Below are 17140 nucleotides of genomic sequence, written 5' to 3' on the forward strand. Positions count from 1 at the left end.
CGTGTTGTGCTCGGATGTCTGGCGAAACCAATCTTAGTAATTTTTCAACCACGTCTCCAGTTTTATAACACAAAAGTAATTAGTGGTGGCGACGAAGATTTCAATGGAAAATAAACTATAAATATTAGTAAAGCTTTAAGACAGCTTTTTCATTAACACATTACGAACTTCCAATGGTGCGAGTGTTAGCGCTGGCATTATATATTAATACTTATATGGATTTATAGTATTGCACCATCGAGCGGGTGCCGAGTGGGCCCGGTTGCCAAACGCCGGAGTCATCCAAACTCGACTCTAAGATGTTTTGACGGCCATCAAGAAAATAGGAATTCGCAGTATATACGGACTAATTCGCAAAGGGTCAAAAACGGACTGGCAGGGCGGGAGCGAAATACCCAATCTCTAAAACTCACGTAATGGTGTTTCTTCGCTACTATAATAATAATAATAAGTCAATTGTTTTTTGACAACGACACGAGTTTAATAGCATAGATTCGAGTTTAATCGTTTTGGTTAAATTTACACCTGGCCAAATTGTGGAGAGATGTTACTAACAATTTTTAATATATTAAAATACTTGTAACAAGGGATTACGTCACGGTCCTGGGATTTCAATGATAGTTTATATGGACACACCTTGGTGGGAACGTTTATTAGGCAAAACGCGTTTTTCAAACGTTTTCGAAAAATTTGAAGTTAAAAATTCGGAGAGATTTATGAATAAATTTTGTGAAACCTTTCACCGAAGACCCCGTTGCTGCTTCGCTGAATTTTGTTGGCTTTTTACCAAATAGATGCGATTTTTGAGTAAGATAATTGTAAATCACACGGGTATTTGTCTATTTTCGGTTAAAAACGTGCGTATCTCTGCCTTGTCTTCGGTTAAAAAACGTGCGTATCTCTGCCTTGTCTTCGGTTAAAAAACGTGCGTATCTCTGCCTTGTCTTCGGTTAAAAAACGTGCGTATCTCTGCCTTGTCTTCGGTTAAAAAACGTGCGTATCTCTGCCTTGTCTTCGGTTAAAAAACGTGCGTATCTCTGCCTTGTCTTCGGTTAAAAAACGTGCGTATCTCTGCCTTGTCTTCGGTTAAAAAACGTGCGTATCTCTGCCTTGTCTTCGGTTAAAAAACGTGCGTATCTCTGCCTTGTCTTCGGTTAAAAAACGTGCGTATCTCTGCCTTGTCTTCGGTTAAAAAACGTGCGTATCTCTGCCTTGTCTTCGGTTAAAAAACGTGCGTATCTCTGCCTTGTCTTCGGTTAAAAAACGTGCGTATCTCTGCCTTGTCTTCGGTTAAAAAACGTGCGTATCTCTGCCTTGTCTTCGGTTAAAAAACGTGCGTATCTCTGCCTTGTCTTCGGTTAAAAAACGTGCGTATCTCTGCGCGAATGATTTTTCGAATTTTTAATAATAGGATCTTCTACCTCAAAACGACAGCTAGCAAATATATCAACACATCAGATATTTATTTGTAGAACTCCTTCCGAGAGAAGTAAGATGATTTAAATTGTGTTTTATAATGTAAACAATGCCACTTTGTCCGTATTCAAACGATAATTAGAAATAAATTTTGGAGACCGGCAAATGATTTTTACATTAAAAACACAAGCGTTAAGACGGACGGTCTTCTTTCGTCGCGCGAGACTATTAGATATCCGATACAGGTTTGTTTACACGCTAGTTTCTTTTTCCCAAAGGTGTTAATCAATTTTCGTGTTTAGTTTTGTTCTTGTGGGTAAATATTTAGTTTACATCATAAAATATAATTTAGTTTGAATTTTGAATAGTGTTCGATTAATTAATACGGCGCGTCGTATTAATTAATCGAACACCATTCAAAATTCCCAGCGCCGCGCTGTACATATCCTCCTAAAACAATGATTTCTATTCTATATATCAATTAATACCAGTCTTTAGATGTAGCGCCACCTGTAGGCATTTCTAGCATAGAATAAACAATTGTAATAATTTTTAAAAAAATAATAAATTAAATATAATTCATACAAAAAAACGATATAATTTAAAACAAACACAAATACTATATTCACTTAATTACCGCGATGGGAAGCGGGTGAGTAGAGTCGAAAGTGTTACGCTGTAACCAACTACTGTATGTAAGTATTTGGTTTTACACATCTGACGACTCAATTAATTTCTGCCTACGTCGGTGTAGGAACTGTGACAATCACACCAAGTTGTCTGTTTCTTCGTATCCATTTCATATTTAGTGGCTTTATTTTGCTATTATTTTTGTTTCCAAAGAGTTGCATGCGAACCCTATTGTTTTTTGTCTCTGTTTTGTACGTAATTAATAAACTTAAGTAACGTAAAAGTATGAAAATTTATGGACGATTCCACAGATTCACGAAGATTCTGATAATTATTTAACTGTAACGAAAACAATTTACTGTAGGCTAATACAATGTAATGTACTGTACTCGACACATAAAAGGAATCTAATACAGAATATATTATCATCATGTTATATACTAGCGGCGTGGATGCGCCGCGTGCCTGTTAAGGTAGAATTGAATATTCTAAAGCAAAATGAATAAGATACAAGGAACATTCCTAAAGGAGAATGCGAAGAAACCATTGTTAACTCTACAATTCCTACATCAAAAATACACTCCAGTGCACACGAACAATAGATAAGTGTCGGCCTACACCATTCTGGCGAGAACAAATTCTTATGTAGCGTACACACGAATACAGACCAGTCTCGATCTAGCTAAAAGTTTCTTTACGGTGTACACGTAGTTGGACAGTGAAATCTAATAGCCGTAATCTCGACTACACCGCAACGAGAACAAGCAAACAAGTAAGCGAATTAACCCGCGTAAATTGGGAATGTAACAAGTGTATTAAATAAATGACATAGCGAGAGAAGAAGATGGCTTGGAAAAGGGTAAAAATATTGAAAGTGACAATACGTTAATGAAATAATAATTTTAAATAATAAGATCGAAGAAATGCAAGACGTGGACGAGTTACTTCCTCCAGCTCTTTGGTTATTAGTAATTGGGGATTCTAATATTAATCATATATGGAGTAGGATATTGAAGATACAAAATTAGAAGAGATAGTAAATTAATGTTACCCTGGTAACTCGAGAATTGTAGCCGATGAGGTAATTGCTCGAGTGTGTTGGACTAATAGACGTGAGTGGCGAGAGGAATTGTTCAGTTCTACTGTTGATTTCGGTTCATTTTCCCCTTCTCTTGCAGAAGTGGAGTTTTCCTGCAACTAGGAGACGTTCGGGAGTGTTAAAACGAAAAGGAATGTGGATAAAAGAAATACTGTATAAACTTTGTAAAGTAATTGAGGCGTGATTTTCGTGGAAATACACAGAGGGAAAGAAAGTCACTTCACACCCATTGTACAGAACGTAGAATGTACTGTACTGTACATTGAACACATCGTGTAACGTGCGTAACAAAGCTGTAACGTATTTACAGTAAAATCTTTTCTTTTTTTTCCTCCAGTCTGTGACTAATTTAGGCTCATTTGCCCCCAACAATTGACGAATACAGAAATGTGACGAACTGTTTCGAACGGTATTTTCGTACTCGTTCATTTTCGGAATGATCCCCGGAGATTTTTACTTGTCACTCGTTTCGTTCTTTAACATTAGTGTATTTAGAAACCTCTTTTATTACTTATATATATTATTCGCCCGTATTACCTGTAACATTCAAAGTACGACAAAATATTCGTACGAATGTTTCAATGCTCTTAAAATATAAATCCAAGGAAATAATTTCGATCAAATTTTGTTTCTTTTCCTGGTGTTCTGGAATTTCAAAGCCTTCGGGCCTATTTGATTTAATTTAAAAACACTAAAAGTTCGTTCGTGTTTCGATAGTTTCCTTTTACTTATAAATTATGAGAAAATCTCGTTTTTCATGTTTCTTTTTCTCGTTTTATCTCCGGAATCGTTTTCTCTGGCGATATATCGAGACAACGTCGCTATTCGAAAAATATACGCTTCCCTGGAGTGAAAGTTCGGAATTCCTTTGGAGGAAGAAAATCGGAAAATTCACTATTTAAAATGAATAGTTTTATAGCAAATTCCACTAATATTGTGGCTTGAGCGGAGAGAGGGAAATGACCAGGCAGTCCCATTATCTTTCTTTGACAAGATACAATAAATTAGTTAATTCTCACACGTGATAATTTTTCGAGAAGTAACAGAATTAAAAGTCAAGTCCTAATCGTATTATTAGAAAATTACATACTTAGTTCCGATTTAATTCTTAGACAATGTGAAAAAAAATTATATAAATCGGAAGTTTCTATGTTGACAATAGAATAACCCTATGTCTTTTTTTGTATTCGGTTCTTCATTCCGTAGCATTGATATGAATAAAGGCCAACATAAATCGTGACGTGACAAATCCCGTTCTTGCCCCGAAAAAAGATTTCATGACGTCAGGAATATATCGGGGATCCTTAAACTCGTTTACCCTTCTCTTCTTATTGGTGACGACGCCGAAAAGATACAAATATGATTGCTTAAGAACAATAATTCTATTGAACTTAATCGGAATCGGTCGAGGCAATTCGTAGCAAAATGCATCAAGTCTTGACGTAATGCAGAAATGTTGCGTGGGATCGAAGAAGAGGACATCGTTATCTTCAGTGACGAGTCGACGTTTCGTCTGGGCGGTAAAGCTAACACCCACAACTATAGGATTTGGATCTTCGTGGTCACGGCCCAAAAGTGAACGTGTTTTATGCTCCTAGCGATGATAAACTGTACAGGCTCCTTCTTTTCACCAGGGTATCGTGCGAATTTGCATACAATTCCTTCATTTCACAGTTAAACGAGGGCGACAGAAGGATTGGCGCACCATCCCACTATCGTACAGACTTCCGGGATTTCCTGGATAAACTTTTCCCAGATGGGTGGATGGGTCCAGTAGACCCGACAACGCGCCGCCTGGTTTTCCAGATTCGACACCCCTGGACTTTTTTTTTCGGAGGTTCTATTAACCACGCGATGCCGCAGTTACCGAAGGCAGTGGCACGGAACCAAAATGACTCTTCCGGGTTACTCCACGTATTTTGCTATAAATTAACACCTGGATAGATTCCGTAAGTGGTCCGATTAATATTCTACACGCTTTCGAAGCTCTCTGAATTTTAATATCATTAGTTTAAGTATTCTTCGGTACAATCCGTTGCAAGCAAAGACTTTATTTATTATTCCGCTTGACATATTTGGATGTGGGTGCTCCTCGACTATAATAAATCGTTGTCGTTTTAGGTTACTTGAATTGGGTGGCGACAAAGCCGGCAATACAAGGAATTTTGCTGCGAAATGAATTTTCGACCGGATTCGAAACGACGGAAAATGCCGGCTGCAACGGATCTCCTACCCGGATCTTCCATTATTCAATATTATAAAATTAAAGGATAAATCCGATGTAATTAACTAAAATTCTATATCTGATATTCAAATAAAAAGATCTTATCGGTTAAACGATTATATTTCTACTTTAAATATATGCAGACGCCCTATGAATAAAACATTTCGGACTTTTCCAAAATCCGGAATCGATCACCGCCAAACTGGTAACAAAACCGATAAATTCGCGCTTTTTTTTAAAGAAAGTTCGAACAATTTCTCGTTGCAAACGATTCTAATTTTATTATTCGTGGAACGGATATAAAATTTACTCCGTGCGAAACGTTCGTTATGCAGATAAATGAATCTTTTTGTAGTTTATTCGCAGTCGAAACCCGACGAAATGCAAAATTACGGACAATTACCTTCAAAATATCCGAAATAATACGAAATTACGAATTCGTGCGTCTTTCTTATTACGCTTTCTCCTTTATTTTTTGGAAAATTACATTTATCGATTCAAATTAGCCAATAATTTATTTGTACGGAAAGATTACAGAAAACTGAAAAGAATGAAATAAACTTATTTGACCAAGCAAAAATCACATGATATACAGTACCCATTACGAGTAGGCCTGTATAAAAGTACTTTTGGTTCGTATAGAAGGTAGCACGTAAAATCTTTATTACCTATAAAGCCTCTTTGGTGATGAGAAAAAAAGGCAACCCAAACGTTATTGACAAACAACAGAAGATCCGTGACGTCTGACTGGTCTATTCTAACTGGCCACGTGGAGTTTTTCGGGTTTTCTTCGTGTTTGTAACAACTAAATATGGGCTGAAAATCGTCTCGAGAAGCATCCCATTTTCGCAGATCGCCGACCTGTGGCGTTGCCTAAATTGACTATATTGGAGCGTCTGAAAGTAACGGTGTACTTATATTATTTCGATTGCTTGAGTTTTATTGTAATCAGACTGTGTTTTCTGATTGTAAGTATAGTCTAAGCGTGCATTTCACGTATACTCCGATCTTCTAATAAAATTTTTCGACTGAACAGTGAAATCTTTAGTCTATCCTATTACGTTTAATTTATTCTGTATTCGTAAAGAATATTTGTTGGGTTTTGCGTAGTAATCGTATTGATTGTTCGTGAGGGAACTACGACCGAATCTACTTCAGGTGTGCATTTCTCTTCTGTTCTGTTCGTAAAGAATGCTCACGCTTGTTATTTGATTAAGGCCAAGTGTTCTATACAAGTACAAAGTCAGTAAATCCGTGTCTTCCATTAAAATTTTAGGTTAATGTTACCTATGATTCCAAAATGGCTGCTCGTCTCTGATTCCAGCAAACAGAAGAAAGGAAACAGTGGGGACGCACGTTCTAACCTAACCTAACCTATTCCAATAAATTACCATAATTATTACCAACAAAATTATTAGAATCGATGAGTGAAGACTTTTATTCTAAAATCAAATGTAACAATTAGCATAATTACTTTACGTACTAAGCTAATTATTAAGAACAGGGCCAGAAGCTAAAGGTCTTAGTCTTTTTATTTTATATACCCGTAAGTCTCTTGTTAATTTGAAAAAAAAAAGACCGCGATCTCTTCTTTAATTAAAGAAAGAATAGTTTATCCGATATTGAAGATTCCTTTTTATTTTTTTATTTTTTAAAGTAATCCTTCTGGTGAATGTTCTTACCGTATTAACAGATCGAAAGGGATAAGTGCGGGCTTGCTAGAACGAAAGTAATTGGTTCTTTGTGTTCGTTCGTTCTAACATACATTGAAATATAGTGTATGTATTCGGGAGTAATCAGTTTCAGGTCCACAACCTATAGCGAAGTAACCGTCTAACACCACCATTTAAACAGGAAAATATGATATAAAGTGAAAAGTATAAGTGTACAAATAATATAAATATAATATACGCTGTAAGCTACCTGTAAATTTCGAAGGCATAAACAACACTTCTTTGGCGAAAACGATGAACAGACTTTCTCTAATAAAGAGCATACGCAATGTAATGTGGACGAAAAGCGGTTAAGTCCGATATGACACACGACCCCTTCTTTCTCCTCAACTCTTCTACCTTTAACTATCGGAATTTAATAACAAAATTTCTGAAATTTTGCAGGTTTGTGTATTAGGGGGATCGATTCTATTAAATTTTGGTGGTTAAAAGTCGAGATAAAGGTCGTGTGTCGTATTTCCAGTGGGGTCGGACTTGACGATTTTACCGGTTATTACAATTTACAACTCTACAAAGCTCGTCTCTAGCCTCAAAATTAAGCGTTTTAATACTTTATAACAATTAATAATATTAAAAAGTTTTACTGTATTAATAAAATATCCTAACAGATGGCGCTACATGCATTTTTTTGCCGGAAAAGCTATGCAATTACGTTTCTCGATTTCTTTTATAATAATTAATAATATAAAAGTTATTTTTTAATATTTACAGTTTTAATATTGATCTAGTGTGATAGCGTTTTTTTAAAACTCAAATATTGTTTAAATGGAGATTTTTATCATATGTACTGTACTGTACAGTACCATAACTTTAATAAATTGGTATAACACGGAAAACTGGAGAAGAACATTCTGTCATTTTTCTCATTATTTTTATAATTTGTAGGCCGGACTGGAAAATTGGAGTGGTCACTGGTTTCTGTACCGGATTTTACGGTCACCGGTAAAGAAGATACACGTAAAGTGATTGGCCACGACCGTCCCGAATAAGCAAATCGATCGATAGTGTGTGCCGGTTGCATTTACGAATCTAATCTATACGGATTAGTCTTTTCGCCCATCTTTATGAAATGTTTACTCTTCGACGGTACCGTATTTATTCTAATAAACTGCCCTCTCCCTCGTCGGCTGGCAACTGGCCGTTTATTACAGGGCCAATATTTTAATGGAATAAATTCGGTAACTTTTTCGGTTTAATATTATTCGAACGACAACGAAATATTCGACCCATTCGTACTAGGCTTTAACATAAAGTAAGAGGGAATACAATAAGCCTGGTATTACGCTACTTTCCTCATTCTTTACTGTCCGCATCGCTGTTAATCCATATTTTTAATAATTAAAAGTTAGTTCTTTACGGGATGTTCGTTGTCGTTAATATCCCTCTGTCGTTTCTCCCATCTTTATTGCCAGAATTGCTAATTCGGTTAACTCTGTAAGCGTGCTCTTTTTAACTTTCCACATTAAATACAATATATAATACATACGTGCGTACATATCGGGACGTGTATGCACGTCTAAACGGCCAATAACATTATTAGCTATGCGGCCAAGGCCGTTTAAACTTGGGTACGGGGCCCGGGATAGAGCGGGCCTCTTCTGCCCCTTAGCGGGCCTCTTGCTTTTTTTGAACAAATATATTTCACTTGTAAATAGGTGTTAGTAGGAACACTTTCGACTTTTATCATTTTAATTTTTCCGCCCGGCGCAAGTGATTATTATTAATTCAACGTGTTAATCGTAGGTTTACATTATCCGATAAAGCTAGGGAGCGGGGTTGGACGCGCAATAAAAAATTAATACTTAAACGCGACACGGGAGAACGATTGGTATTTCCACTAGCGCGTGTGGACTGTAGCTGATAGTGTAGTGCTGGCTGCAAACACTACACTATCAGCTACAGTCCACGCGCTAATAATAGTAACTCGAGGGAAAAGGGAGGATTCCCAAGCCACTAACCGGACAATGGCCACAACTTGTGTTAGACACGCCCGTGTTAATTCATTTTATTATCACTTAATGCGCGAGAATAAAAGGACGTCCGGGGAAAAAAAACTTCTTCGCAATTCTTCCGGTGGATCACTTTCGGTATACAAAACCAAGGCGTAGGAAGAATACCGTGGGGAGCTTACCCGAAAACGATTTACGTCGGCTTTTCGTTACCAAAAACTTCCGGTTTAATCAACATTTTGGGCCCCTTAACCTGGTTACGACCCGGTTCTGGCTTATATATACCCTGTCCGGGCTAAGTGGGAGGGGCTATTAAAATTTAGGCGGCCTAGCCACCGAAAGCCCTGTGGCTACGGCGCTATATAATGGATTAGAAAACGGTGAAAGTAGAGAAAGTAAAGATGTCGGAGGATGCGGTTTCTTTCCACCCTCTTGGACAAAAGGAAAAAATTCGTAAGGCGCCACCAGTGGACGGTGACGTCGGGACTTTGCGATAATTTCTATTTTTTACTTCACGTTCGGGTTAATCCCCGCATTTTACGAAACGTCTGGAAGATTTCCAAATCGCCGTCGTCCTCGCCCCCTTCTTCGCTTTCTACAAGGACGAAGCTTCCGATCGGATTATCCGTGACAAAAGTCTTCCTTTTATCGGCCTGCCGCCCCTCAGTGGCAACGGTCGAACGCCAATGGTCCTTCTTCCCCCTTTCGGGTTCCGTCGACTTCTTTAACCTCCGATGATTGCCATTAAAAGGGGAGGTGCGATCCTCCCGGAAGTCACGAGCAAAAAATGGGAAAGGTTTCCCCACCCGTGCAAGACGACGGGAATTAGTTTCGGTGCGAAGTCCGGCGACAGAAGGTTCTCGTTTTATCATTTGTATAAAGGTTTAAGGAGTTATTTGAAGGTGGGGAAAAGTCGGTTTTCGAAGAAACAAACCTTCGACATCCAGCAGTTTTCCCCTAGCCGGACACTCCTTCCGGTTTTTCGTCTTTTGGTCGGATCCACCCGACGTAATATAAGAGAAATTGCCGGCGGATCTAGGCCGATGTCCCCGAAGCCGACCACGTGGACCGGAAAGAGAAACCGTCGTCCGCGCCGGTTCCGATTCTCGGGTTACGTTTCGGCTGGTCGTTCCAGTTTTCCCCGCACCGACGTCGCCCTCCGTCGGTAGATGGCGACACCTACCGTCGGATTTCTTTTATTCCTTACGTCCTTACGGGGTAAGGAATAAAAAAGGGTCCATTTCCAAGATGGTCGTCGGGCCAGGTTACAGCGGGAGGCGGCGGTGCAATTATAAGCCAATTACCGAATACATCACTCTGTGTTCCGCTAGCATCTTACAGTTAGTGTCACTTGTGTTCACATATTTTAAGTATAAACATCAACAACCATAGCCGGTTATTTAATAAACACGCTAAATGATATGCCAAACTCTTGGGGTATGTAAAGGCTATGATTAAATATTAGAAATTACTGTATTTCGATTTCTTTTGTTTTCTGTAAATCGAATTCGCATTCCAGGTTGGTTCATTCCACGCTGGAAGAAAAGATGATGATGATTCACGCTCCTTAACAATGTATATTGTATAATTTTCGTTGAATAAACGTTATACATAAAATACTTGAGTATTTTTTTCGGCATGGAACGCATTATCGGATTTTACATTAATTTATATGGCGAAAAGTGTCTTGCTTAACGGGTGTTTCGCATTACGAGTAAGATTCTGGAACGAATTATGCTCGTTAAGCGAGGTTCCACTGTATATAAATGAGGATGTTTGTTTGTTTGTTCGCGGAATCGAAAAGCGTTACCCTGTAAAATGTATGTAGTAAGTATAAGTATTTAATTTTCCACATTTAACAACCCGGATTTATGCACTTCCGAACGTACTTTTTTAATTCTAATAAGCTATCTCCGTACCCGAATGGATAAAACCACCGAACTCTGGTAGTTAGTCGTGGGTTCGGAGCATGGCCAACGAGCTGGTCACGTGGAGTTTTCTGGGTTCTTTTCACGTTAGTAACACCTAAATAGGGACTAGCTTTATATAAAAGTCTTCTCGGGTTGCATTCCCCATAGCAGATCTCTCACGTGTGGCGTTGCCGTAACCAAATAAACCAAACTAATTCTAACCAGCGATTATTTATTATGACGTGGTCACAATGCCGGCCTGTAAATTTTCGTCACAATGTTCTCAGCTCTTTTAGTGGTGGTTTCGCCCCCGTACGTCGTACTTTTCTTGTTAGTGTGAGAGCCCAGGCTAGGTAGAGAAATTTTGAAAAAGAAAAAAAAAACAGGGAGTTAAAATAAAATATCTAAAATTCTCTCATGAGTGTTAGAGAAAGAAAAGAAGCAACAACGATAGCAGAAAATGATTGTATTTCACACGGATTAGCAACGTGCTTCCTTTGCAACGTGACATATCTTCCGAATGAATTCATCGGAAACCTAACACATAAAAAGTCGTCTATTGGACATAAAACTTAACCTTACCAAAAATGGGCATGGAAATTAAATGGGAAGACCCCGAAATAAAAGAAGAAAGATCGATGACGACAGAGCAGTTCGCCGTCATCGAAAGTTGTAACTATGCTCAAGAAGATTCAATCGACTCTGCCGCCTATCTGGTCATCGCCGCCAGTGGCCAAATCATCATTCTACTAGACGAGACCAGATCCTACCTGCCAGGTGCCAATTTCATCATCCTACGGGACGAGTCCACCTTCTCCAACCTGCAAGTGTACGATCTCCTCAAAAAACCTACAACTTCAGGTATTTATCAGCTCACGATCACTTGTAAACTCTCTCTCTAGTGGTGAGAACCCGCTACGAAATGCCTAATGATTTGCTATTATAATTGTCCTATCCTATATATAAATTAACGGGTATTAATTTTGTTAAATGAGTAGTAGCGTGCACTTCTTTCGAGTTTTCAGTCTGTCTCTTTCCTAAATATAAATGTTACAGTATAATAATCAGTACCGTAAATGCCAGATTGGTGGCTGGGCTAACGGAAACCGGATTGTGAATGCTCGGGTACTTGTTAAAGTTGCCAAAGTTCTTATCAGAAATTGCACCGGAGTGCCTAAGTATTATTTTGAGTGATGACCCCTCCGGAGAAATAACAGGACATCTAGCACCCCGCTTCTCGACCTTTAACCACCAAAATTTAATAGCATCGATACCCTTATATACAAATTACCTTGCCGTATTTCGTTTCTTACTGTTTACTCCATTCTCGGATACTAAACAAAATAGACCCCCCCGACACACACACACACTCTCAGACGTATAGGCTACATATACACGTACACATATAGGCCTATATGGCATTTTCTTCCAGTTTTCTCGACTTTTTTTGGATTCGGGAGGTCTCAAAAAACGGAGATTTGCAAAAAATCCAAAGGGTCAAACTTCACACGATTTCAATACTTCACGTATACGATACATAACAGCTCGGAAAGTAATATCAAGTTTGTGGAACCTCTAAAATCACGTGTCGTTTTTCGTTTGCCAATCGAACAAACCGATAAATCCGCCCGCCATTGTGTTTCCATGAGAATTGGCAAATTATTTTGTGTTTCCGCGAAATCGTTAAAATATAAAAAGTTGTTATCACGAACAGATCTATAAAGGATTCGAAACGTAAGTCTGGTGTTTATATCATTTGTTGCAAATAAATAAATTATTCGTAAATAATAAAATCAAATTTTAATGCTTGAAAATTCAGAAATTTTGCATTTAGATTCGCCGAAACGAAGCGTTATTTCTATTCAAAATTATTCATTGAAAATTTTGTTTACGTCTATATTAAATGATGCGACCATCTCCATTAAGTAGCATTTTTTCAAAGCGCACTTCGGACAGATCAACGAATGTCCACGTTTCTTCTTGTTTTCCAGGCGCATTAACAGTCCGTTCGGTGCAATCTTTTTTTGGCACGTTGCACATCTTATGATTTTGGCACCAGCAGGTGTACTCTGGTTGGGATTTTTGGCAGCTTGTTCGCATGCTGTCCTGTGTTCGCGTAGTCCGGATAAGAGAGTTGTTTCCTCACACAAATCGCAGATGGCGTAATGTGTGGTCATGATTTTCTTCACTTCTTTTACCCGACGGTCTCTCTTTTTAATTTTGCGTATCCGAGTTCGACACATCGGACAAACTCTTCGGATTTTTCTAAGATTCTCGATACACGTTTTGCAATACAGATGGCCGCACGTGAGGGTGACCGGGTCGATGTAAACATCCAGACAAATAGGACAGCTGACGTGAGAAATATCTAATTCTTCTGCCATTTTTCGATGCGTAATTTCAACAGTTGGCCGGATATTATTATTCTATAATACAAATCGTTTCTATTGTTTATTCGTTCAATTATTTCGTACCCACTCATATTATAGTTTAATTTAGATGTTGTACTCGTTAAATTTACATCCTTCGTATACAAGAAATGCATTATCGTGTCGAAGTGGTCTATTAAATCCCATTTAGTCTAATAACGCTTTAAAAATTTCCTACAAATCGCCTTTCTCCCTGGCGATACAGACAAACAAAACACGAAACTATATTTTTCTATTACTTTCCCGGCTGTTATATCCATTAGTTCAAGTTTCTTGCAAACTTCTTAACCATGAACTTCCGTGCCGATGGCAGGCTTTCAGCATCCCTTGCATTCAAACACTTTTCTTCCAGCCTGCTCCTATATATCTCAATCTTCTCTGCAGTTATTGCCAATGTTGGGGAAGAGATAGGTTTGATAATAGATGCGCCATCCCAGTTCACTACAGAGCCTTGGGTCTGCGCCATTTGGGACAACATCGTTGCATTAGACTGCTTTCTGATACTATACATATGCTCCTTGAGCCGCAGTCCCAAACTCCTAGTCGTAACACCGATGTAGTCCTTTTCAATACCCAGTTGCATATTTTTATATGGAATTCTATAGACCCCTGTCTTCTCTTCTCCCTTAATACTATTTTTATCATTTCTTAAGAGCTTGTACAAATTTGGGGCTCTTTTTACAACCATTCTTGATTCTTTTCTGTTAGCAATCTCCTTCATAACTCTATTCATATTACCGTTGTAATTAAATTTCGTGAGCGTAGTGGGAACATTCCTCATGGCCCTTTTTCTGATGTTCATTTCGTACTTGTTAACGATTCCTAGAACTGTGCTCTTTTTGTATCCTAGGGCCTCTGCCTCCTGTAGCACTCTATCGATTTCTTTTACTCTGTCCTCAAAAAGGACATCTATCCACCAGCGTTTATATTAAACCAACCCACGGCCCACTGTACATACCGTCCCAATCGAATAATCCTTATCGCTATAACATGGCTGCCTTCCGAGCTTTAGTAAGAAGGGTCACAATACAAATAGTTGTATTGTGACAGGGTTGAGGAAGAGCTTTACATAAAACTCTTCCCGGGTTATATTTCTCTCAGCAGATCGCTCACGTGTGGCGTTGCCGTAACCAAATAAACCAAACCAATTCTAACCAGCGATTATTTATTGCGACCTCCCTCATCACGATGCCGGAATGCAATTTTTTTTTTCACAATGTTCTTAATTCTTTTAGTGGTGGATTGCCCCTGTACGTCATACTTTTCCTATTTGCAATGGAGTCGTGCGGGTTATCGATGTAACTTCGTTCGGGGGAAAATTTTGAATCGAAGTAACGTGATCTTCGGTTTAAACGGGAAGTTTGTATATAGTTAATCTGGTCCTCTTGTCCATAAGCCTTCCACGTAAGCACTTTCATCTATCAAACTCCGTTCTCGAGATTAAGGAAGAACAGACATGAGAGGACAATCGGAATTTATACAATTTTTTCAAGTTGCAGCCCAATAATTTTTCTATAAAAGCGTTATTTACGAGAAAATACTTTCCACCTATTTTATGCAATCTGTTGCCAAAATTTAAACCCTTTATTATAACACAAAAGGAATTATTCTGGCATTTTTACAAAATTATTTTATTTAAACAAGTCTTATATGAAGTCTTTCGGACGTTAAGGTTAGCAACTTCGATCACGTGCGGAGATCATCACAATCTACCCAACACAAATAACTTTTAAAATATTAATAGTAGACCGGTATTAATTAGTAGTCGTTGCCCATCCTCTCTCTCGGGAGGAGGTCAACAACTACTTTTGGTCGAATATCTTCGACCCTCTTCCGCGACAGTTCCTTCTTTCTATCGGTGGCATTGGAATGTTGTATGACTCCCGTTACAGTCGGGACCGTTATTGGGTTGCAGCACCGCACCCGGGCGGCCGCAGACCGTTTATTATACGTAAAATTTTGACTAACAAAAAATAATAATCAAACCCTTTCTTGACGATTTTTAACATTTTACATAAACACAGAAACGCCGTTCGATCAAATTAATTTGATGCGTAATCTTTGTAACACTACTCGTGTACAAGAGTAAACACGGCCCAAAATAGCTGGCATTTAATATTTATCCTTATTTATTGGATTAAATTGGCGTAGGTAATTAATGATCGATATTAATTATCAACTATTATCGGTAACATTGCTACAAACACTACATTTGGCCGGTCACCTTCCCCGATTTCAAATATATTTTATGAAACAAACGCGTACAAAATATAAGCAATTAAAGGTGCCACCTTAGTATTTATCAATAAAGGTTTTTATTGTTGAATAAATATAAGATTTAAACACTGTTTCATTGGTGCACCGTGCAAATGTCTTTGTCAAATATTTGCCAGTTTTCTATAGATTTCATTTAGAATAAATCCGAGAGTTGTGTTAAAGTCGCAATTGTGTACGGCGATTATTGTTCTTAGTTAATTAGTAAAGACATTTATCTGATAAATTAATCGAGGCAAGTTTTACTTATAATCTCTTTGGGAGTTTTATCGTAAATAAGAAAAAATACCACTCCTTTTTACCAGGATAAACCAAAAGGCAGTTTGCTGCTTATTATGGCAAAAAAGAGATGAATTGTTCCATCCCACCCCACACACACATTCACATTCGCACATACAGAAAACCCCCGACTTTTGCATTTCTCGAAGTTTGGAGGTGCCCGAGTCCAAAAACGTAAAAATCCTTATTTACGACTTGTTACCAAAATTTAGCCCACACGCGCAAAATATCGCCGACCAAAGTACCGCGACGGAACCGACACCGGGGTCGCTGCGTTCGGGGCTTCCAAAGAGAATGTTAATTGTTAACGCATACGGGGTAGGTCGAGAAATGCAAAAAATTTCGGGTTATTTTTTTTTCCTGTGTGTATGGGTGTATTTGTGTTTGTGTGTAGATTTTGTTCACTCAATTTGAAGCTTAATAATTTCCGTGCTTTTTGTCGAACATTTCTGAAACTTTAAGATAAGTTTGTGTATTACCGGGTTTAATGACATTAAATTTGACGGTTAAAAGTTGAAGGGATGAAGAGATGGAGGAGTGTCGTGTGTCGTATTTCGAGAGGGGTATTTACAATTTTTTATGAAACTCATCCTTACCCTCAAAATTAAGTCTTTTGCCATTTTATAATAATTTAAAAATATAAAAAGTATTTTTATAACAAAATCTCGTAACAGATGGCGCCAGACGCAGTTTTAAATGTTACCGGGGGGAAGTTAAGTAACCCGTTGCTGCAATTCACGTGACTTCCGGTCTAGACCGGAAGTCACGTGAATTCAATTTCCCATAAACGGAGTTACATAAATGACTCTTTCCCCGCTGCTAAAAAATAACTTTCAATATATTTTTAATTGTAATAAATAAAATTGTGTGTGGCGCCATCTGTTACGAGATTTTGTTATGAAAAACTTTTTATATTTTTTAATTATTATAAAATGGCGAAAGACTTAATTTTGAGTGCAATAATGAGTTTCATAAAAATTGTAAATGCTAATAACGAACGTCATCTTCGTAACTCCGAGCCCTCTGGAGATACGACACGTGACACCCCCTTTTTACTTTCAACAGCCAAAATTTAATCGCCTGGATGCCCGTTACATACGAGTTGCCGTGCTAAATCAAACTTAGGGTCTAATTAATAATATACGACATCAGTGTACAGTAACGCGGATACGAAGCTGTATTAAAGCGTAAATAACA

At 38.1% G+C, this 17140-nt stretch overlaps 1 protein-coding gene across 1 annotated transcript; it reads right to left on the reverse strand.

Annotated features, from left to right (window-relative positions):
• Positions 1–12829: 12829 nt before the first annotated feature.
• Positions 12830–13345, reverse strand: LOC136987047 (E3 ubiquitin-protein ligase RNF125-like). The gene has a single exon (XM_067284684.1). It carries the CDS (start codon positions 13343–13345, stop codon positions 12830–12832), a length of 516 nt encoding a protein of 171 aa, XP_067140785.1.
• Positions 13346–17140: the final 3795 nt, after the last annotated feature.

The sequence above is a fragment of the Centruroides vittatus genome, unplaced genomic scaffold (assembly GCF_030686945.1).
Source record: "Centruroides vittatus isolate TY-2023 unplaced genomic scaffold, ASM3068694v2 scaffold_1444, whole genome shotgun sequence".
Lineage (NCBI taxonomy): Eukaryota > Metazoa > Arthropoda > Arachnida > Scorpiones > Buthidae > Centruroides > Centruroides vittatus.

What these genes read in the sequence shown, in the direction of transcription:
- LOC136987047 (XM_067284684.1), bottom strand. Translation starts at nt 13,345, where the DNA reads ATGGCAGAAGAATTAGATATTTCTCACGTCAGCTGTCCTATTTGTCTG.